General features: G+C 46.7%; 1 protein-coding gene across 1 annotated transcript in view; it reads left to right on the top strand.

Moving 5' to 3' along the window:
• Positions 1-24,703, top strand: part of LOC129701385 (teneurin-2-like) — a 372,354-nt gene that overhangs the window by 253,047 nt on the left and 94,604 nt on the right. Inside the window, exons 8-11 of the mRNA XM_055642523.1 lie at positions 949-1,149; positions 2,984-3,169; positions 12,533-12,679; positions 21,786-22,002. Of these exons, the coding sequence (XP_055498498.1) occupies positions 949-1,149; positions 2,984-3,169; positions 12,533-12,679; positions 21,786-22,002 (751 nt within the window). The remainder of the gene's footprint in view (positions 1-948; positions 1,150-2,983; positions 3,170-12,532; positions 12,680-21,785; positions 22,003-24,703) is intronic.

Below are 24,703 nucleotides of genomic sequence, written 5' to 3'. Positions count from 1 at the left end.
AGGCAGGAACGGGATACTGAGTTGGATGATCAGCCATGGTCATATTGAATGGCGGTGCAGGCTCGAAGGGCCGAATGGCCTACTCCTGCAACTATTTTCTATGTTTCTATGAGGGGGCAGGACAGAGATAGAATGTAGTCGGAGACAGTAAGACTGGTGGGAGAACTGGGAAGAGGGAGGGGAAGGAGAGACAAAGCAAGGACGACCTGAAGTTACAGAAGTCAATGTTCATACCGCTGGGGTGTAAACTACCCAAGCGAAATATGAGGTGCTGCTCCTCTAATTTGCGCTGGGCCTCACTCTGGCCATGGAGGAGGCCCAGGACAGTAATAGCCCTGTCCCACTGTACGAGTTCATTCCAAGAGCTCTCCTGAGTTTTAAAAAAAAATCAAACTCGTGGTAAGCGCGGAGAATGAACGTAGCGGGTACGTCGGAGCTCGGGGACGTCTCTTAGCGGCTCGTAACGCTGACGGCAGGCACTCGGGAAGACTCGCTAACGGCAGGTAAGCTCGTGAAGACTCGTGAAGATTTTTCAACACGATGAAAAATGTCCACGAGAGCCACGAGTACCGACGAGCGGCCATTACCGTAAATCTCCGAGTTCGAATCAGGGCAAACTCGGGAGAGCTCATGGAATGAACTCGTACCGTAATCTCCGAGTTCGAATCAGGGGAAACTCGGGAGAGAGCTCATGGAATGAACTCGTACCGTGGGACAGAGGTTTTAGGTCAGATTGGGAATGGGAGGGGGAAGTTGATGCGCTGGGCCAGCGGGGAGATCAGGTAGGTTAAGACGGATTGAGCGGAGGTGTTCGGCGAAAACGATCGCCGAGCCTAAACCACTTGGTCTCGCCGATGTAGAGAAGTTGGCACCTGAGGACAGAGGATGAGACGGGTCCTTGATTATCACAGCTCGCTGACGCTGCGTGGCTCTGTTGATGTCTTCCAGTGGATTGCTTGGATCCGACGTGCTCAAGTCACGGAGTGTGTGCGCATGGGGACTGTCACTGCAACCCAGGCTGGGGAGGATTAAACTGTGAGATCCCTCGCGCCCAGTGCCCGGATCAGTGCACGGGGCACGGCACTTACATCCCGGAAACTGGCCTCTGCCGCTGTGACCCCGACTGGATTGGCCCAGACTGTTCAGTCGGTGAGTAACACAACTCCGCTCTTTCTTTGCATGTAATCAATAAAAGATTCAACGACACTTTATGTTTCAGAAGGAACTGCAGATGCTGGAAATATCGAAGGTAGACAAAAAAATGCTGGAGAAACTCAGCGGGTGAGGCAGCATCTGTGGAGCGAAGGAATAGGCGACGTTTCGGGCCGAGACCCTTCTTCAGAAGTCACCTATTCCTTCGCTCCATAGATGCTGCCTCACCCGCTGAGTTTCTCCAGTTTCAGTATTTTATCTACCAATGATACTTAATAAAGCATGCCTGATTACATGCACCTCGCTGCAGTGAAATTCACTCATATTACCTACAATCTGGTGTAATCATGTGGAAGTCTGTGGAATTCTCTGCCTCAGACGGCGTGGAGGCCAGTTCTCTGGATGCTTTCAAGAGAGAGCTAGATAGGCCCTTAATTAGGCAAGGGGCCTTAAGGCTGCAGGTTCCCCACCCCTGAGGTAGATAGTAGCTCAGGACTGCTCTCTGGTTGTTGGTAGGATGGTTCAGATGGCTAACAGAATCAAGGGATATGGGGAGAAAGCAAGAATGGGGTACTGATTTTGGATGATCAGCGTAGGTTTACAAGGTTAATTCCCGGGATGGCGGGACTGTCATATGCTGAGAGAATGGAGCCGCTGGGCTTGTATACTCTGGAGTTTAGAAGGATGAGAGGATATCTCATTGAAACATATAAGATTATTAAGGGTTTGGACACGCTAGAGGCAGGAAACAAGTTCCCGATGTTGGGGAAGTCCAGAACCAGGGGCCACATTTTAAGAATAAGTGGTAAACCATTTAGAACGGAGACGAGGAAACACTTTTTCACCCAGAGAGTTGTGAGTCTGTGGAATTCTCTGCCTCAGAGGGTGGTGGAGGCCGGTTCTCTGGATGCTTTCAAGAGAGAGCTAGATAGGGCTCTTAAAGATAGCGGAGTCAGGGGATATGGGGAGAAGGCAGGAACGGGGTACTGATTGGGGATGATCAGCATTGATCACATTGCTGGCTCGAAAGGGTCCAATGGCCTACTCCTGCACCTATTGTCGATTATCTATTGTCTATTCGCTGATGCCTTGTATCTATGAGGTCTCCTGCAGCTTGCAGGGGGCTCCACACTATGGGATATCCTCAGGTAGTTAAAAAAGATCTCAGGACTGTCTTATGAAGAAAGACTGGATAGACTTGGTTTATACTCTCTAGAATTTAGGAGATTGAGGGGGGATCTTATAGAAACTTACAAAATTCTTAAGGGGTTGGACAGGCTAGATGCAGGAAGATTGTTCCCGATGTTGGGGAAGTCCAGGACAAGGGGTCACAGCTTAAGGATAAGGGGGAAATCCTTTAAAACCGAGATGAGAAGAACTTTTTTCACACTGAGAGTGGTGAATCTCTGGAACTCTCTGCCGCAGAGGGTAGTCGAGGCCACAGTTCATTGGCTATATTTAAGAGGGAGTTAGATGTGGCCTTTGTGGCTAAGGGGATCAGGGGGTATGGAGAGAAGGCAGGTACGGGATACTGAGTTGGATGTTCAGCCATGATCATATTGAATGGCGGTGCTGGCTGGAAGGGCCGATCACATTGAATGGTGGTGCAGGCTCGAAGGGCCTCTACTCCTGCACCTATTTTCTATGTTTCTATGTAAGATCAGCCACGATCACATTGAATGGCGGTGCTGGCTCGAAGGGCCAAATGGCCTACTCCTGCACCTATTGACTATTGTGTATTGTCTAAGTGCATTCAAGGGCAGGGCAGAGCCGATGTTTCTATGCACCGTTAGACCGTGGTGTGACTGGGGTCATTATCTTCTCCCCCCAGAGGTGTGCTCGGTGGATTGCGGCACGCACGGTGTCTGCATCTCGGGGATCTGCCGCTGCGAGGAAGGCTGGACGGGGCTGGCCTGCGACCAGCGGGTCTGTCACCCTCGCTGCGCCGAGCACGGGAGCTGCAAGGATGGAAAATGTGAATGTCGCGAGGGCTGGAACGGAGAACACTGCACCATAGGTAAGGACGCTTGCCTGATTATTCCATGTGTAGTCAAGTCAAGTCAGCACACTTATATTTCTATAGCACATTTAAAAAACAACTCTCGTTGACCAAAGTGCTTTACATTGGTGGAGGTACAAACATAGAAACATAGAAAATAGGTGCAGGAGTAGGCCATTTGGCCCTTCGAGCCAGCACCGCTATTCAATATGATCATGGCTGATCAGCCAACTCAGTATCCTGTACCTGCCTTCTCTCCATACCCCCTGATCCCTTTAGCCACAAGGGCCACATCTAACTCCCTCTTAAATATAGCCAATGAACTGGCCTCAACTACCTTCTGTGGCGGAGAATTCCACAGATTCACCACTCTGTGGCAGAGGATGTTTTTCTCATCTCGGACCTAAAGGATTTCCCCCTTATCCTTAAACTGTGACCCCTTGTTCCTGGACTTCCCCAACATCGGGAACAATCTTCCTGCATCTAGCCTGTCCAACCCCTCAAGAATTTTGTAAGTTTCTATAAGATCCCCCCCTCAATCTCCTAAATTCTAGCGAGTACAAGCCGAGTCTATCCAGTCTTTCTTCATATGAAAGTCCTGACATCCCAGGAATCAGTCTGGTGAACCTTCTCTGTACTCCCTCTATGGCAATAATGTCTTTCCTCAGATTAGGAGACCAAAACTGTACGCAATACTCCAGGTATGGTCTCACCAAGACCCTGTACAACTGCAGTAGAACCTCCCTGCTTCTATACTCAAATCCTTTTGCTATGAATGCTAACATACCATTCGCTTTCTTCACTGCCTGCTGCACCTGCATGCCTACTTTCAATGACTGGTGTACCACGACACCCAGGTCTCGCTGCATCTCCCCTTTTCCTAGTCGGCCACCATTTAGATAATAGCCTGCCTTCCTGTTTTTGCCACCAAAGTTGATAACCTCACATTTATCCACATTATACTGCATCTGCCATGCATTTGCCCACTCACCCAGCCTATCCAAGTCACCTTGCAGCCTCCTAGCATCCTCCTCACAGCTAACACTGCCCCCCAGCTTAGTGTCATCCGCAAACTTGGAGATATTGCATTCAATTCACTCGTCCAAATAATTAATATATATTGTAAATAGCTGGGGTCCCAGCACTGAGCCTTGTGGTACCCCACTAGTCACTGCCTGCCATTCTGAAAAGGACCAGTTTACTCCTACTCTTTGCTTCCTGTTTGCCAGCCAGTTCTCTATCCACATCAATACTGAACCCCCAATACCGTGTGCTTTAAGTTTGTATACTAATCTCTTATGTGGGACCTTGTCGAAAGCCTTCTGAAAGTCCAGATATAACACATCCACTGGTTCTCCCTTATCCACTCTACTAGGTACATCCTTGAAAAATTCTATAAGATTCGTCAGATATGATTTACCTTTCGTAAATCCATGCTGACTTTGTCCAATGATTTCACCACTTTCCAAATGTGCTGCTATCCCATCTTTAATAACTGACTGCAGAATTTTCCCCACCACCGATGTTAGACTAACTGGTCTGTAATTCTCCGTTTTCTCTCTCCCTCCCTTTTTAAAAAGTGGTGTTACATTAGCTACCCTCCAATCCTCAGGAACTACTCCAGAATCTAAAGAGTTTTGAAAAATTATCACTAATGCACCCACTATTTCTGGAGCTACTTCCTTAAGTACTCTGGGATGCAACCTATCTGGCCCTGGGGATTTATCGGCCTTTAATCCATTCAATTTACCTAACACCACTTCCCGGCTAACCTGGATTTCACTCAGTTCCTCCAACTCCTTTGACCTCTGGTCCCCTGCTATTTCCGGCAGATTATTTATGTCTTCCTTAGTGAAGATGGAACCAAAGTAGTTATTTAATTGGTCCGCCATATCCTTGTTCCCCAAGATCAATTCACCTGTTTCTGACTGCAAGGGACCTACATTTATTTTAACTAATCTCTTTCTCTTCACATATCTATAAAAACTTTTGCAGTCAGTTTTTATGTTCCCTGCCAGCTTTCTTTCATAATCTATTTTCCCTTTCCTAATTAAGCCCTTTGTCCTCCTCTGTTGGTCTCTGAATTTCGCCCAGTTCTCTGGTAGGCAGTCCTCTGGTACCTTCTGTGGCAGAGAATTCCAGAGATTCACCACTCTCTGTGTGAAAAATGTTTTTCTCATCTCGGTCCTACAAGATTTCCCCCTTATCCTTAAACTGTGACCCCTTGTTCTGGACTTCCCGAACATCAGGAACAATCTTCTTGCATCGAGCCTGCCCGACCCCCTAAGAATTTTGTAAGTTTCTATAAGATCCCCCCTCAATCTTCTAAAGGGAGTCAGGGGATATGGGGAGAAGGCAGGAATGGGGTACTGATTGGGGATGACCAGCCATGATCACATTGAATGGCGGTGCTGGCCTAATCCTGCACTTATTATCTATTGTCTATTGAAACATCACCTATTCCTTTATTCCAGAGATGCTGCCCGACCCGCTGAGTTACTGCAGCCTTTTTGTGCCTATCTTCTTTACAAGATAAGGGCACATTGAACCTCTCAAGGTGTGTCGAGGTCTGTGGTCCTTGTTTGGAAGTTTTTCCTGGACTAGCGCATCTGAGGGGAAAGCAAACAGTTCCTCCAGACCTCTGCGCTCCACTTTAATCAGAGCCAGTCGCATATATAAGTGGGCTCCAGAGCTGGCAGCAGCTTTTTACATGTTATAATGACATTTCTTTCAGACTGAAGACACCTCAGTGATTTGCCACGATTGTGGTCACAGTTGTATCTATGAGTGTCGGACAGTTACTGGTGCAAGTGGCAATTTGTAACAGCAGGGTCCGCGATGGAAGTTTTATCAAAGACTTCATTGGTTCAAAGTGGCGGTGGCCATGATCATTACGGTGAAGTGGGAGCGTGTGGGGGGGGGATTTAAATGCCAACAAAGGACCCCAAAAGTCCAGCGTCATTATAATCTTTCATTCTCTCCGCGATGGATCGCTTGTCAAATTGGCAGCCTGGCCAGGAACCGTGGTGGGAAAACGAGTGGCAGAAGCGTTGAAAGGTGGAAGAGAGATTACACCTTCGCGTGAAGAGCCGTCTAGCTCAAACAGATTCCAATAAGGGCGGCATCACGGTGGGGCAGCGGTAGAGTTGCTGCCTTGTGGGCCCGTCCCACTTACGCGACTTTTTTCGGCGACTGCCGGCACCCGTCACAGGTCGCCGAAAATGTTCAACGTGTTGAAAATCCAGCGGCGACCAGAAAGACGCTGTAAAACGACTCTTTGAGCGACTGAGGAGACGACTCACGACCGTACAGGCGACATGTCGCGGGGTGAAGCCTGTACGGTCATGACTAGTTGCCCAAAGAGTCGTACCTTGTTCTGGTCGCCGCTGGATTTTCAACATGTTGAAGATTTTCGGAGACCTGCTGCGACTATGACGGGTGCCGGCAAGTCGCTGAAAAAGTTGCGTAAGTGGGACAGGGCCATTACAGTGCCAGAGGGTGTAGCTTTCAAATGAAGGAGGCAAAATTTAGGAGATGTGCGGGGAAAGTTTTTTTTTTACACAGAGGGTGGTGAGTGCCTGGATTGCACTGCCAGGGGTGGTAGTGGAGGCAGACATGATAGTGGCATTAATGAAACACATGGATCTGCAGAGAATCGAGGGTTATGGATCATATACACACAGAGGAGGTTATTTAACTTGACACATGCTCAGCACCGACATTATGGGCCGAAGAGGCTGTTCCTGTGCTGTTCTATGTCCCAGGTTCAATACCAGTTTAGATTCAGATTCAGATTCAGATTCAATTTTAGCATCTCCCTGGAAGAGCGACATAGCAAACGATTTGAATAAATAATAATAAGTGTCCAGGGGGTGTGGGGTGGTGATTGGCAGTCACCGAGGTACGTTGTTGAGTAGAGTGACAGCCGCCGGAATGAAGCTGTTCCTCGACCTGCTAGTTCGGCAACGGAGAGATTGCGCCTCCCGATGGTAGGGAGGGTCCAGGACCATGGTTGGGGGTGAGAGCAGTCTTAAGCGATAAGGGGGAAATCCTTCAAAACAGCGATGAGACAGAACTTTTTTCACACAGAGTGTGGTGATGCTCTGGAACTTTCTGCCACATAGGGTAGTTGAGGTCGGAGACAGAGCATTGGCTATACCATACTGGGAGCAGTTGGTAAGGATGCTCTTGTGGCTAAGCGGTAGAAGTTACCAGGATCTGAGAGAAGGCAGAAGGACCTACGGGAGTACTGAGGAAGAAGAGACGCTGATGAGCCTTCTTGTGCTGCTCCTTTCGTGCTGGTAAGTAGGCAGTCAAAATTAAAGGGCGGCACGGTGGCGCAACGGTAGAGTTGCTGCCTTAAGGGCCTGTCCCATGTGTGTGTCATTTGCACCTCACGCAGTTGGTGCGCGAAGATTTTGTACGTCCCAAAATCCTGGGGCGCGCATCACTGCCTACGCCACCGTGTGTCACCGCGCACCATGCGTGCGTCACGACGTGGACATAACGCGTAGATGATGTTGCGTCATGATGCATAAATGACGTGCAAATAACGCCCAAGTGGGACAGGCCCTGTGCAACGCCAGAGACCCGGGTTCGTTCCGGACTTTGGGTGCTGTTTGTATGGAGTTTGCACGTTCTCCCTGTGGCCGGGTGGGTTTTCTCCGGGTGCTCCGGTTTTCTCCCATACTCCAAAGACGTGCGGGTTTTGTAGGTTATTTAGCTTCTGTAAATTGTCCCTGGTGTGTGTAGGATGGGACTGGTGTCCAGGTGATAGTTGGTCAATGGGCCGAAGGGCCTGTTTCCATGCTGTACCTCTTGAGTCTAAAGTTCATATTACTGATGAGCAAATCATTAAATTCTTTCACAAACTACCTCCCCCTCTTAATCTTGTGCCTCTAAACAAAACTAAACGGAACACCTTTGCCAAGAGAGGAACAGTGGAGGGAGAATCTGCAGATCTGCACACTGCACTTGAGCAGAAGGGCAAGATGAAAAGCTAAACAGTGAAGGGAGGAGAAGCATGAGAGCTAGCTGCGGGGTAGAGCTTCAACGATGAGAGTCAGGGCTGATCTTCAACCAGATGCCAAATATAGACAGAAAGAGCTGGAGTAACTCAGTGGGACGGGAGCATCTCTGGAGAGAAGGAATGGGCGACGTTTCGGGTCGAGACCCTTCTTCAGACTTGAGCCTGGAGGCCTTGCCATGAAACGTCACCCATTCATTCTCTCCAGAGATGCTGCCTGCCCCGCTGAGTTACTCCAGCATTGATGTGTCTATCTTCGGTTTAAACCAGCATCTGCAGTTCCTTCCCACACATCAAGTAAATGCTGTCTAAATCCACCGACACGCTCCTGTTTGCCTTCACTTGAACATGCCACACGTAGCTAAACTGGAAAGATAAAAGGTTTAAGAAGGAACTGCAGATGCTGGAAAATCGAATGTAGACAAAAATGCTGGAGAAACTCAGCGGGTGCAGCAGCATCTATGGAGCGAAGGAAATAGGCAACGTTTCGGGCCAAAAACCTTTCTTCAGATAAAAGGTTTGCCGTTTCAAAGTTGAGGCTCTATAGAGTGTTTCTCCCGCACGGCGGCAAAGGCGACATTTCTAGGTCTTAGCTGTTTCTCTTCAACGCAGGTATAAATTTTTCTTCTTTTAACATGATCTTGTGTAGAGATGTGACAGTCTCGATTTTTAAAAATCTGTCCAAAAGAAGGCTTATATTTTAAAGAGGCAGTTTTATTCTTGACAGATTGTAGAAAAAATATCTCCTCAAAGGGAAGCTGCAACACATTTTCTCCATTAACCTTTAAGAAGGAACTGCAGATGCTGGAAAATCGAAGGTAGACAAAAATGCTGGAGAAACTCAGCGGGTGAGGCAGCATCTATGGAGCGATGGAAATAGGCAACGTTTCGGGCAGGGCCCGAAACGTTGCCTATTTCCTTCGCTCCATAGATGATGCCTCACCCGCTGAGTTTCTCCAGCATTTTTGTCTACACTCCATTAACTTTGCTGTTATTTAAGTTATTTGTTTGTGACTGAATCTATGTAATTTTTTAATTTACTAACAATTTAGCTGCTGCACTTTAGTTTAGAGATACAGCGCGCGCGGAAACAGGCCCTTCGACCCATCGACTCCGCGCCAACCAGCGATCCCCGCACACTAACACTATCCTACATACACAGGGGACAATCTTCAATTTACAGAAGGGAATGAACCTACAAACCTGCGCATCTTTGGAGGATGGGAGGAATCCGAAGCATCCGGAGAAAACCCACGCTGGTCACAGCAGGGAGAACGTACAAACTCCGTACAGACAGCACCCGTAGTCAGGATCGAACCCGGGTCTCTGGCGCTGTGAGGCAGCAACTCTACCGCTGCGCCCTAATTGATGCGAGTTTTTTTTCCAGCCAGTGACACATTTCTGTATATAATTGATACGTTGCTAAAAAAGAAATGTGTTTAACTCAGCAGTCTTTCAGAGCACATGAAGTGGATTTGATCATTAGGAATCAGCCACAGAAATAACAGCCTATGTTTCGCTATTAAAAGCGTGTTGGAACTAATATTTTCATTTAATGCATTTAATTCCATGCAAATAGCACCACCAACTGCAAGCACCAACCAGCAAAATTGGATTCACGGGTAGCGTTTTTTCTGAAATCAATATAGGAAACAGGAAGTGGTCAAGATTACACATTTAATTATATAGTAGGGAAGGCAACTTTAATTGGTCAAGGCAACTTTAATTAGTCACGGCAACTTTAATTTGGCAAGGCAACTTTAATTTTGCAAGGCAACTTTAATTAGGCAAGGCAACTTTAATTGGACAACTTTATTTGGCAAGGCAACTTTAATTTGGCAAGGCAATGTTAATTAGGCAAGGCAACTTTAATTAGGCAGCACAGCTTTAGCGTTTCCAAACCAAAGGCAACACAGATTTAGCATTTCCGAACCAAAGGCAACATAGAAACATAGAAACATAGAAATTAGGTGCAGGAGTAGGCCATTCGGCCCTTTGAGCCTGCACCGCCATTTAATATGATCATGGCTGATCATCCAACTCAGTATCCCGTACCTGCCTTCTCTCCATACTCCCTGATCCCCTTAGCCAGAAGGGCCACATCTAACTCCCTCTTAAATATAGCCAATGAACTGGCCTCAACTACCCTCTGTGGCAGAGAGTTCCAGAGATTCACCACTCTCTGTGTGAAAACACAGCTATAGCATTTCCAAACTATATTTTCAAACCACCTGTGATTGTCTTGAGATGTTTGAGATATTTAGCTTTATCAAAGGTGCAATGGAAATAAAAGAACATTTTTTGGAAGTATTTTTAGCAAAAGTAGTCTGTCATTGAAAATAATTTCATAAGATCGAATATTATAGGAGTAGAATTAGGCCATTCGGCCCATCAAGTCTACTCTGCCATTTAACCACGGCTGATCTACCTCTCCCTGTCAACACCATTCTCCTGCCTTCTCCCCGTAACCCCTGACACCCGTACTAATCAAGAATTTCTCAATCTCCACCACTGACTTGGCCTCCACAGCCGTCTGCGGCAATGGATTCCACAGTTCCACCAGCTTCTGACTAAAGAGATTCATCCTCCCTTTCTAAAGGTACATTCATTTATTCTGAGGCTGTGTTTTCCAACTAGTGGAAACATCCTATCCACATCCCCACTATCCAGGCCTTTCATTTACATACTTTAGTATAACGGAGTTAGGTCTGACCATTCCTACTACTGAATTAGTGGGAACTTTATGAGCATCTTCCATACACATTTAAAATCCCAGTCACTATTGAAGGATGGTTGTTTGAGCAAGATTTCAGGTTTAGTATTGTCACGTGTACCGAGGTACAGGGAAAAGTTTTGTTTTGTATGATATGCAAACAGATCGGATAATACGATACGTAAATTTAATTAAGTAAAACTCAAGTACAATAGGTAGAGCAATGGGGAAGATACGGAAATGCAGAATATAGTTCTCAGCTGTGTTCCACAGACAAAGTCCAATGTCCATAATGGGGAACAATGAATCAGACAGTACCCCAGCTCATGGAAAGACCGTTCAGAAGTCTGGAAACAAAAGGGAAGAGGTTTTTTGATTTCCATACATTGAGGGAGTGCAGCATAGGTTTACAAGGTTAATTCCCGGGATGGCGGGACTGTCATATGCTGAGAGAATGGAGCAGCTGGGCTTGTACACTCTGGAGTTTAGAAGGATGAGTGGGGATCTCATTGAAACATATAAGATTGTTAAGGTCTTGGACACACTAGAAGCAGGAAACATGTTCCCGATGTTGGGGGAGTCCAGAACCAGGGGCAACAGTTTAAGAATAAGGGGTAAGCCATTTAGAACGGAGACGAGGAAACACTTTTTCTCACAGAGAGTGGTGAGTCTATGGAATTTTCTGCCTCAGAGGGTGGTGGAGGCAGGTTCTCTGGGTGCTTTTAAGAGAGAGCTAGATAGGGTTCTTAAAGATAGCGGAGTCAGGGGATTTGGGGAGAAGGCAGGAATGGGGTACTGATTGTGGATGATCAGCCATGATCACATTGAATGGCGGTGCTGGCTCGAAGGGCCAAATGGCCTACTCCTGCAGCTATTGTCTATTGTCTATTGAGAACTAGCCCAACTCATGATACAAAACGAAGGGGCGTGGGGGGGGGGGGGGGGGGGGGATTTAATAGGAACCTCAGCGATAACCTTTTTACACAAAGGGGGTGGTGGGTGTATGGAACAAGCTGCTGCAACGTTTCAGAGACATTTGGACAGGTGCATGGATAGGACAGGTTTAGAGGGATATAAACCAAACGTAGGCAGGTGGGACTAGTGCAGGCGGGGCATGTTGGTCGGTGTGGGCAAGTTGGGCTGAAGGACCAGGTTCCACACTGTATCACTCCATGACTATGACTCTATAACAACAGAGAGAAAAATAGTCAATGAAGTAGCATTTGTCAAGGGTCATCAGTACACACACCATCAATTGCTCAGTTTTATCTAATTCCTTCCTGTTAAGTTGTGGCAAAGAGGTTGAAAATTGCCACTTAATAAGGCAACCTATTAGTGTTTGAAAATTGGTTAACGTGCTTCATCAGTCATTGTGAAACGGATCACCTTGCGGTCAAAGGGCTTCACATTGGAGGAGTTGTTCAGTGAATGCTAAAGTCTCTTTTTTCGCATCAAATCGTTGAACAGCTTCGACTGCGGAAGTTTTTATTCGAACACTAATCGACGGCAGATGCAGAATAATCCCTCTGATAGGCTTGGCTGCCTCGGGCGGTGGGTTTCAGGGGTTTCTGCTGTGAAAAGCACCAACAGGTATTTTGACGAATTGTCATTCATACTTTTTTCTTCAAATGTCTTCAAACAGATGGCTGTCCCGATCAGTGCAACAGCAACGGCAGGTGCACCCTCAGCCAAAGCAGCTGGCATTGCATCTGCCAGACAGGTTGGAGAGGCATTGGATGTAATGTGGCCATGGAGACGTCTTGTACAGACGGCAAGGACAATGAAGGAGGTGAGTCTACTGCAGCATGTTCCGTCCCATCAAAGAAATGTCTGTGGAATTCTCTGCCTCAGTCCGTGGAATTCTCTGCCTCAGAAGGCGGTGGAGGCAGGTTCTCTGGATGCGTTCAAGAGAGAGCTAGATAGGGCTCTTAAAAAATAGCGGAGTCAGGGGATATGGGGAGAAGGCAGGAACGGTGTACTGATTGGGGATGATCAGCCATGATCACATTGAATGGCGGTGCTGGCTTGAAGGGACAAATGCCCTGCTCCTGCACCTATTGTCTATTGTCTATTGTTTAAATCTAGAATGAAATGCAGACCATTAGGGCGGCACGCTGGCGCGCCAGTATAGATGCTGCCTCACGGCGCCAGAGACCCCATCTATGCTATGAGAATGCAGGGTAACTTGGACAGGTTGGGTGAGTGGGGAGATGCATGGCAGATGCAGTTTAGTGTGCATAAATGTGAGGTTATCCACTTTTGTGACAAAAACAGGAAGGCAGATAAAGGGCTTGTCCCACTGCGGAGAACTAATCCACGAGTTCAGACGAGTTTGCCCTCGACTCATACTCGCAGCATGGTTGACACCAGGTCCTAGGAGATCTTTGTAACTCTCCTTCATGCTCAAGAGTAGTCCCCGCGTACTCGAGGCCTCAGCTAGGTTGCGGCGTATTTTTCAACGAGCTGAAAAATGGCCGCGAGTAAAAAAAGGTCGCCATGGAAAAAAATGGATACTTGTTTTACTCGTAGGTTTAGTTGAAGTAGGTCGTAGTAGGTCGGCATGTTAGTCGTAGGTAATCAAGGGTAGTCGAAGGTAGTCGTAGATAGTCTTCAACATAGTCGCAGGAGGTCTTCAACATGACACTTTTTCAAACCCTCCTAAACTCTTATAAATTCGCCAATTAGGTTGCCGCAGTGGGACACCCCCTTTACTATCTAAATGGTGTCAAGTTGGGAAAAGGGGAAGTACAACGGGATCTGGGGGTCCTTGTTCATCAGTCAATAACAGTAAGCATAAAGGTACAGCAGGCAGTGAAGAAAGCGAATGGCATGTTGGCCTTTATAACAAGAGTAGTTGAGTATAGGAGCAAAGAGTTCCTTCTGCAGTTGTACAGGGCCCTAGTGAGACCACACCTGGAGTATTGTGTGCAGTTTTGGTCCCCTAATTTGAGGAAGGATATTCTTGCTATTGAGGGAGTGCAGCGTAGGTTTACAAGGTTAATTCCCGGGATGGCGGGATTGTCATAAGTTGATCGAATGGAGCAGCTGGGCTTGTACACTCTGGAGTTTAGAAGGATGAGAGGGTTTCTTATTGAAACATATAAGATTATTAAGGGTTTGGACACGCTAGAGGCAGGAAACATGTTCCCGATGTTGGGGGAGTCCAGAAACAGGGGTCACAGTTTAAGAATAAGGGGTCACAGCGCCAGAGACCCAGGTTTGATCCTGGTTACTGGTGCTGGCTTTACGGAGTTTGCATGTTCTCCCCATGACCTGCGTGGGTTTTCTCCGGGTGCTCCGGTTTCCTCCCACACACTCCAAAGACCCGCAGGTTTGTAGGTTAGTTGGCTTTGGTATAATTGTAAAAACCCCAATGCGTAGAGTTGAACTGGTGTACGTGCCATCGCTGGTCTGCGTGAACTTAGCGAGCCGAAGGGCCGGTTTTCACGCTGTATCTCTATAAAAATGAAAAAACAAAATCCTTTGAACCCATCATGATAAATTGGAAACTGAAATGGATTTTATATTATAGCCTGCAGAAGGCATGGAGTGCTGGAGTAACTCAGCGGGTCTGGCAGCATCTTGTATTATAGTCATATAGCTGTCGAGTGAACAGTTTATGTCACTCTTTCTCTCTGCAAGGAACTGGAAGGACATTCTTGCTATTGAGGGAGTGCAGTGTAGGTTCACCAGGTTAATTCCCGGGATGGCGGGACTGTCGTATCTTGATAAAATGGAGCGGCTGGGCTTGTACACTCTGGAGTTTAGAAGGATGCGAGGGGCTCTTGTTGAAACATATAAGATTATTAAGGGTTTGAACACTCTCGAGGCAGGAAACATGTTCCCGATGTTGGGGGAGTCCAGAACCATGGGCCACACAGTTTAAATGGGGGTCAGCCATTTAGAACAGAGATGAGGAAATACTTTTTCACACAGAGTGTTGTGAGTCTGTGGAATTCTCTGCCTCAGAGGGCGGTGGAGGCCGGTTCTCTGGATGCTTTCAAGAGCGAGTTAGATAGGGCTCTTAAAGATAGTGGAATCAAGGGATACGGGGAGAAGGCAGGAATTGAGTACTGATTGGGGATGATCAGCCATGATTGGATTGAATGGCGGTGCTGGCTCGAAGGGCCGAATGGCCTACTCCTGCACCTATTGTCTATTGTCTATTGACTGCTTGGTATCAGTACTGGTTTAACATTGTCACATGCATCGAGATACAGTGAAAAGCTTTTATTTGCGAGCTATCCAATTAAATTAGACTGAGGAAGGAAAAAGAATGGTCTCGACCCAAAACATCAACCACTCCTTTTCTCCAGAGATGCTGCCTGACCCGCTGAGTTACTCCAGCACTCTGACCATCTTCAAATTAGATTGTATTAAACATCAGAACAATCAAATGATACACAAGTACAACAGGTAGTACAAAGTATTATTACACAGCTTGTTTAAAAAAGGAACTGCAGATGCTGGAAAATCGAAGGTAGACAAAAATGCTGGAGAAACTCAGCGGGTGCAGCAGCATCTATGGAGCAAAGGAAATAGGCAACGTTTCGGGCCGAAACCCTTCTGAGAAAAAGTCCAATGTTTGCAATGAGTTAGGTTTTGGATAGGTGATGTTTCAGGTCGTGACCCTTCTACAGACATGTTCTCCAGAGACGCTGCCTGATTCACTGAGTTACTCCAGTAACTTTGTGTCTTTTGTTTTGGTAAACTAGCTTCTGCAGTTCCTTGTCCCGAAAAAGAACTAGTGTGAACAGGTGATCGATGGTCAGTAGGGATTCGATGGGCAAAGAGTCTGTGCCCTTGCTGTGTCTTTAGTTTAGTTTAGAGACACAGCGCGGGAACAGGCACAGCGGCCCACCGAGTCCGCGCCGACCAGCGATCCCCGCACATTAACACTATCCTACACAAACGAGGGGCGATTTACCATTGTACCAAGCCAATTAGCCTGCAAACCTACACGTCTTTGGAGCGTGGGAGGAAACCGGAACACCCGGAGAAAACCCACGCATGTCACGGGGAGAACGTACAAACTCCCTACAGAGGGTACCCAGAGTCAGGATTGAACCCGGGTCTCTGGCGCTGTGAGGCAGCAACTCTACCGCTGCGCCACCGTGCCGCCCTGGAAAAATAAAAGTGACAAGAACGAGCTATTGAATGAATGAATTGGATGAATGAATGATATATGACAAGTCACAGTGAGATTTTTTTTTTTTCATGGCCAAGGTATGCAAAGGGTCGCCGCGTGAAGGGCACCAACAGAGTTACACAGTATCCCGCGCCGGCTCCTTCTTTGTTCTACCCACCCCACGCCCCCCTGCCCCTCCACCTCACGCCAGTTCCCCCATTGCCGGATCCCCCCTTTTGATCTACACAGCAGCCACGAGTGACTATTGCCAAAAGCTCCACATTAAACCATGATGGTCTAAACCTTCAGTGTAAAGAACGCGGTGAAAACCGGAGTGGGAATGTTGAAAACCGGAGTGGGAATGTTGAAAACCGGAGTGGGAATGTTGAAAACCGGAGTGGGAATGTTGAAAACCGGAGTGGGAATGTTGAAAACCGGAGTGGGAATGTTGAAAACCGGAGTGGGAGTGTTGAAAACCGGAGTGGGAATGTTGAAAACCGGAGTGGGAGTGTTGAAAACCGGAGTGGGAATGTTGAAAACCGGAGTGGGAATGTTGAAAACCGGAGTGGGAGTGTTGAAAACCGGAGTGGGAATGTTGAAAACCGGAGTGGGAATGTTGAAAACCGGAGTGGGAGTGTTGAAAACCGGAGTGGGAATGTTGAAAACCGGAGTGGGAATGTTGAAAACCGGAGTGGGAGTGTTGAAAACCGGAGTGGGAATGAGGAACCAAGATACGAAAAAGAAAGGAGAAAAACCCCTGAACTAACGAAGAAATGAAAAAGAAAAAAAAGAGGAGATATATGGGAGTGTTGAAAACCGTAGTGGGAATGTTTGTGCCGACAGGTAATGGCCACGTGTCAATAAGGGGCGGACGTGATTGATTGAACACTGTAAGTCAGCTGTTGGCCAGAAATGACCGAGACACTACATTTAGAAAAAATAAGGCTTGTTTTGTCTGACGAACCTTCCAATATGTGTCCTCCTTTCATTGAATTTCTTCAACAACAGAATGGTTGAACACAAGCTCAAAACCAACGCTAGGGTCGGGTGAGCGGGTGTAGGGAAGGGTGGTGGGATATATCTCCTCTTTTTTTTCTTTTTCATTTCTTCGTTAGTTCAGGGGTTTTTCTCCTTTCTTTTTCGTATCTTGGTTCCTCCTTTCCCTTTTATCCTTTTTTCTTTTTTCCCCATTCACTTATCAGTTTATAAAATTTAAAAACTGAAGCTGTACGAAAATTGTATAAGTGTTATGTCGATTACTTTCTCCTTGTACAATTGCTTCTAATAAAATATATATATTTTTTAAAAGTCAGCTGTTGAGGGTAAGGGTGGGTGGTGTGGGTGGGGGCAGGGGGGTCTCATTTTCAGCACACGGCTTCCTGAACTGGCAGTTCTTCACAGTATGGTGGCCATTTGATTGCTGTGCAAGATGAATGTGGTATAGAGTGGCAGGTTAATTTAGTGGAGGTGCTGGTGCGACTGTGTTTCTGATGGGGCAGGCTGACAGGTGGCTGTGCTTACGTTGACTGATGGTCTCCGTGGAAAAACTTCATGTGAATCTTACGGGCAGATGAGCAGTCCGCTAAGTATCTAGCTGCATGAAACCTGCGCGGGTTTTGCCCAGTGATAACAACCCAGAACTAAAATAACTCTAACCATTCTGCTGCCTGGATCCACGAGATTCATGGACGGCCTGCAGCCTGATTCTTAATAGCATCCGCTGCTCTAGGTGTCAGCTGATCTGCATCGGTGAGACCAAGCGCAGGCTTGGCGATTGTTTCGCCCAACACCTCCTCTCGGTCCGCAATAACCAACCTGATCTCCCGGTGGCTCAGCACTTCAACTCCCCCTCCCATTCCCAATCCCACCTTTCTGTCCTGGGCCTCCTCCATGGCCAGAGTGAGGACCACCGGAAATTGGAGGAGCAGCACCTCATATTCCGCTTGGGCAGTCTGCACCCCAGCGGCATGAACATTGACTTCTCTAATTTCAGGTAGCCCTTGCTGTGTCCTCCCCTTCCCAGCTCTCCCTCAGCCCACTGTCTCCTCTTCTTCCTTTCTTCTTCCCACCCACCCACCCCCCCCCCCCCCCCCCCCCCCCCCCCCCCCCCCCCCCCCTGCAACAGTCTGAAGAAGGTTTTCGGCATTTTATCTACCTTCCATTTTGGCCCGAAACGTTGCCTATTTCCTTCACTCCATAGATGCTGCCGCACCCGCTGAGTTTCTCCAGCATTTTTGTCTACCTTCGATTTTTAATGACCATTTTACTCCATCTAATTTACGTTCTATCTAGCCTATTTCAATATTTCCAGTCCAGAACCAGGGTCTACAGTTTAAGAATAAGGAGTGGGCCATTTAGAACGGAGACGCAGAAACACTTTTTCGTCCAGAGAGTTGCGAGTCTGTGGAATTCTCGGCCTCAGAGGGCGGTTCTCTGGATGCTTTCAAGAGAGAGCTAGATAGGGCTCTTAAAGATAGCAGAGCCAGGGGATATGAGGAGAAGGCATGATCACATTGAATGGCGGTGATGGCTCGAAGGGCCGAATACACCTATTTTTTAATGTATCTTTGTGACTTAGAACTTGAGAGACTGAATCTATTTCACGCATTCTCTGCAAATAGCTAATTTAACACTTTCATTGGCATAAGCCTTGGTGTAAGTTACGTGAAGACCTTCTCCTGCACCTATTGTCTGTTGTCTAAGAGTTAAGAGTATTTAATTGGGTGAGGCAGCATCGATGGAGCGAAGGAATAGGGTCTCGACCCGGAACGTCGCCTATTTCCTTCGCTCCATAGATGCTGCCTCACGCGCTGAGTTTCTCTAGCATTTTTATCTACCTTCCATTTTTCCAGCATCTGCAGTTCCTTCTGAAACGAGAGCATTTCGTTGTTCAGTGCGGGAAGAAACTGCAGATGCTGGGGTTTAAACCGAAGATAGACATAAAAAGTTGGAGTAACCCAGTGGGTCAGGCAGCATCTCTGGAGAAAAGGTAGAGGTGACGTTTCGAGTCGAGCCATCTGAAGAAGAGTCTCGGCCCGAGACATCGCCAATTCCTCTTCTCCAGAGATGCTGCTTGATGCGCTGAGATACTCAGGTATTTTGTGTTTAATCGTTATATGTACCGGCAGTGGAACAATGAAACTCTTACATACAGCAGCATAACAGGCCTCTAACACAATACACATCGATGATACACAATAAACACAGAATATCAATACATTTATCAACTAGTGCAAGGTAAGAACTCGATGTCCTTAGTGCAACCAAAGACAATCCATTGTTCACCAGTCAGTGTTCAAGAAGGAACTGCAGATGCTGGAAAATCGAAGGCACACAAAAATGCTGGAGAAACTCAGCGGGTGCGGCAGCATCTATGGAGCGAAGGAAATAGGCAACGTTTCGGGCCGAAACTCTTCTTCAGTCTGTAGAAGGGTTTCGACCCAAAACGTTGCCTATTTCCTTCACTCCATAGATGCTGCTGCACCCACTGAGTTTCTCCAGCACTTTTGTCTACCTAACTAAGCTAAAATGATGCTTTACATTCTGTGAACCTGTGGAATTCTCTGCCTCAATTCACTGGATGCATTCAAGAGAGAGTTAGATAGAGCTGTTAGGGCTAGTGGAATCAGGGGGTATGGGGAGCAGGCAGGAACAGGGTACTGATTGTGGATGATCAGCCATGATCACATTAAACGGCAGTGATGGCTCGAAGGGCCGAGTGCATCTAATTTTTTAATGTATCTTTGTGAATTAGAACTTCAGAGACTGAATCTATTTCACACATTCTCTGCAAATAGCTAATTTAACACTTCCATTGGCAGAAGCTTTGGTGTAGATTACGTAAGACTTCTTCGAACACTCAGCGGTGAGTCAAAGAGGCACTCACACTAAAACGACGTTTCATCAGGTCTCCCAAGCTCATTCCAAACCACTTTGCTATTAATCATTTCAAAATGCCTGGCTTATCCACAACCAGGCTGCATCAACAGTTATGACTAATTAAAGTTTTTTTCCACAGATGTGGCAGAACGAGAAAGTTCATTGCTATAACTGAAGTTGAATTCAGAAAGTTCCTGAAGAGCCCAAATTTTTTAAAACATGCAATCCAAATGTCAGCATCACTCTGGCATTCCAGATAATGCCTAGTGAAACAAGGAACTGCAGATGCTGGGCTTACAATAAAAGACACAGAGTGCTGGAGTAACTCAGCGGGTCAGGCAGCATCTCTGGAGAACATGGATAGGTAGCATCCCTGGCAGATCTGGATCAGAGGCATCTCTAGAAAACATGGATAGGTATCATCTCTGGAGAACATGGACAGGTAGCCTCCCTGGAGAACATGGATAGGAGGCATCTCTGGAGAATATGGAGAGGTGGCATCTGTGGAGGCCGTGGATGGGTATCATCTCTTCAGAGATGCTGCCTGACACTCTGGACAACTCCAGTTATTGGGCGACATTACAAGGATGTCTCTCTCCTCAAAAGCATTGGACTAGTTAAGGGGCTGTCCCACTTGGGTGACCTAATTGGCGAGTTTAGAAGAGGTTGAGAAAATTACATGTTGAAGACCTACTTCGACTATGTTGAAGACCAGCCACGACTAACTTCAGGAAAATTGGACACCGAATAGTGGAGTGTGAAGATTATCTCCTTCGATCTCCTTCGACTACGATGAAGACTATCTACGACTACCTTCGACTACCCTCGATTACCTACGACTAACATGCTGACCTACTACGACTTACTTCGACTAAACCTACGAGTAAAAAACGTATCGATTTTTTCCATGGCGACCTTTTTTTACTCGCGGGCATTTTTTAACATATTGAAAAAAACGCCTCGACCCAGCTGAGGCCTCGAGTACGCGGAGACCACTCTCGAGCATGAACGAGAGTTACAAGGATTTCCTACGACCTCGTGTCGACCATGCTGCGAGTATGAGTCGAGGGAAAACTCGCCAGAACTCGCGGATTAGGTCGCCCAAGTGGGACAGCCCCTTTTGTGAAGCTTAAACTGGGTTCATAATTGTTGATCTATTCATATTAAAGAAAAGGAAGGCTTTTAGAAGAACTAATCATATAACATTAAATGTGCTGTGACTTAGCTGATAATCCATTCACACATGGGAAGCCAATCTTAGAACGAGACGAATGAATGAATGAGTAAGTTGATTGGGCAAGTATGTTCACATACAAGGAATTTGCCTTGGTGCTCCACCCACAAGTGACAATGACATACAGTAAACAATTAAGAATGACGCATAAAACATTAAACATTAATAATAAAACATTATAGTTTAAACATGCGAATGAAATAAACTACCAGAGCAAAAGGAGGCTACAGACTTTCGGTTATTGAGTAGAGCTACTGCTCGTGGATAAAAGCTGTTTTTATGTCTGGCTGTGGCAGCTTTGACAGTCCGGAGTCGCCTTCCAGAGGGAAGTGATTCAAAGAGTTTGTGGCCAGGGTGAGAGGGGTCAGAGATGATCTTGCCCGCTCGCTTCCTGGCCCTTGCAGTGTACAGTTCGTCAATGGAGGGAAGGTTGCAGCCAATAACCTTCTCAGCTGATCGGACGATTCGGTGCAGCCTCCGGGTGTCGTGCTTGGTGGCTGAGCCAAACCAGACCATGATGGAGAAGGTGAGGACAGACTCTACGATGGCCGTGTAGAACTGGACCATCATTGCATGTGGATGATCTTGCCATTGCGCAGCTGAATTTGAGGTACATTGGATAAATGTATTCTTCTCTGTGTTGTGTTCATGCAGACGGACTGGTGGATTGCCTGGATCCTGACTGCTGCCTTCAACCCAGTTGCCAGTCCAACCCTCTTTGCCACGGCTCACACGACCCCCTCGATATAATCCAGCAGAACCAATGGGCACTTCCCACTCAAGTTGTGAAATCTTTCTACGATCGCATTAAGCTTCTCGTGGGCAAGGACAGGACTCACATAATCCCCGGGGCTAACCCCTTCAACGAAAGGTAAGCAACCTTTGCTTTTATTGATTTACATTCACAACTATTACATTCCCTCTCTCTCCAACCCCCCCCCCCCCCCAAGTCGTACCAGCCTCAAAATCATCTTGTTGAGTCTCATTGTCTGTAACTCATTTTCACCTAGCTCACTGCGAACAATGGCCTGTTTCCTTCATCATCTTTACTTTTTTTGTGTATCTTTCATTCATTTCTTCGACAGTATATCTCTCGTTTCCTTTTCTCCTGACTCTCAGTCTGAAGAAGGGTCTCGACCCGAAACGTCACCCGTTCCTTCTCTCCAGAGATGCTGCCTGCCCCGCTGAGTTACTCCAGCATTATATACATGGGCTCGCATCTATCATCGGTGTAGTCCAGCACCTGCAGTTCTTTCCTACCCAAGCAACTGCAGATGCTGTATTATAGCCAAGATAGACGCAAGTCCATGTATAGACTTAAAGCCCTGTCCAAAGTTGGGATGTAATGTTAAAATTGTACAAGGCATTGGTGAGGCCAATTCTGGAGTATGGTGTACAATTTTGGTCGCCTAATTATAGGAAGGATGTCAACAAAATAGAGAGAGTACAGAGGAGATTTACTAGAATGTTGCCTGGGTTTCAGCAACTAAGTTACAGAGAAAGGTTGAACAAGTTAGGGCTTTATTCTTTGGAGCGCAGAAGGTTAAGGGGGGACTTGATAGAGGTTTTTAAAATGATGAGAGGGATAGACAGAGTTGACGTGGAAAAGCTTTTCCCACTGAGAGTAGGGAAGATTCAAACAAGGGGACATGACTTGAGAATTAAGGGACTGAAGTTTAGGGGTAACATGAGGGGGAACTTCTTTACTCAGAGAGTGGTAGCTGTGTGGAATGAGCTTCCAGTGAAGGTGGTGGAGGCAGGTTTGTTTTTATCATTTAAAAATAAATTGGATAGTTATATGGATGGGAAGGGAATGGAGGGTTATGGTCTGAGCGCAGGTATATGGGACTAGGGGAGATTATGTGTTCGGCACGGACTAGAAGGGTAGAGATGGCCTGTTTCCGTGCTGTAATTGTTATATGGTTATATGGTTACCACGAGTTTGATTTTTTTTAAACTCGGGAGAGCTCTTGGAATGAACTCGTACCCGTGGGACAGGGCTATTAGGATAGACTCCAAGTGCTGGAACAACTCAGCACGTTGGGCAGCATCCCCGGAGTAAAGGAACATTAAAGTGCCCTTGAAAAAGTTTTGCATCACGAAACGTCACCTGTTCCTTTACTCCAGGGATCCTGCCTGAACCACCCAGTTGCTCCAGCACTTTGTCACTGTCCACCTATCACCCACCATCTCCCTGCCGGCTTTCTCACCCCTTATCAGTCATCAGCCCCGAAGAAGGATCCTGATCAGAAACATTCTCCACAGATGCTGCCTGAAAATTAGATTAAGCTTCCTCTCCTTGAGTTCGGATTTCCCTAACTTCCCTAAGTATATGTAAAACAAAGATTGATAGGCTTTGGGATATGAAGGGGATAAAGAGTTTCTTTCAGTTTAGTTTATTATCGTCACATGTGGTGAGGTACATAGAAACATAGAAAATAGGTGCAGGAGTAGGCCATTCGGCCCTTCGAGCCTGCACCGCCATTCAATATGATCATGGCTGATCATCCAACTCAGTATCCCGTACCTGCCTTCTCTCCATACCCCCTGATCCCTTTAGCCACAAGGGCCACATCTAACTCCCTCTTAAATATAGCCAATGAACTGTGGGCTCAACTATCTTTTTCGGCGACTGCCGGCACCCGTCACCGGTTGCCGAAAATTTCCAACATGTTGAAAATCCAACGGCGACCAGAAAGACACTATGACTCTTTGGGCGACTGAGGATACGAGTCACGACCGTACTGGCGACATGTCGCGGGGTGAAGCCCGTACGGTCGTGAGCAGTCGCCCAAAGAGTCGTACCTTGTTCTGGTCGCCGCTGGATTTTCAACACGTTGAACATTTTCGAAGACCTGCAACGACCTATGACGGGTGACTGGGACAGGCCCATTAAAGATGCATCTTTGAATCTTGGTGAAGAGATGTGGTGGAGCAAGGTGAATGGCATTAATCTTACTCAGCAGCAGAACAGAAACGAGGAGCTTAAATGCTTTTCTGTTTCTTATGTTGATTATTTTTTTGTGTAAATTTGATTGGCAGCATTCTCAGGATGGATTGTAACTGGTTTATTCAAATGGGTTTCCCCCCCCCCCCGTTATTGTTGCGAAACATTTTCCCAGTCGGATTCCAAACGGGGGGGACCTGCCTAAAGCATCAGACAAATGTTAAACTAAGCGGATCATCTCAGTGAATGTTGACAAAATGCACCATTCGCTGGAGCTCACATTACGGTTCGGAGCAGTATTTGCAATTGTTATTTTCTGCTTACTTGAAAAAGACAACTTGAGCACGATGACTATAATTGTGCCGTTGCGATATTCATTTATTGCTTTACCATCCCGCAAATGTATTTTGTCATTTACAAACACGCATTGTGCCGTTGAATCTAAAAAGCATCTCGCGGATGGAGATTGACTTGCCTGTTTCTGTCTGTTGCGGGAAGATCACAGATTGCAGATACTTAAGTGAAAAAGTAAAAAGTAATTGGGATTGAATCAAACCTAGTTTTAATTGCGGAGAATGTTCTTTCCTTAATTACTTCTAAGGGGAATAACGAATGGAATGCTATT

Source organism: Leucoraja erinacea, chromosome 11, assembly GCF_028641065.1.
Source record: "Leucoraja erinacea ecotype New England chromosome 11, Leri_hhj_1, whole genome shotgun sequence".
Lineage (NCBI taxonomy): Eukaryota > Metazoa > Chordata > Chondrichthyes > Rajiformes > Rajidae > Leucoraja > Leucoraja erinaceus.
This window is presented reverse-complemented; position numbering and strand designations above follow the sequence as displayed.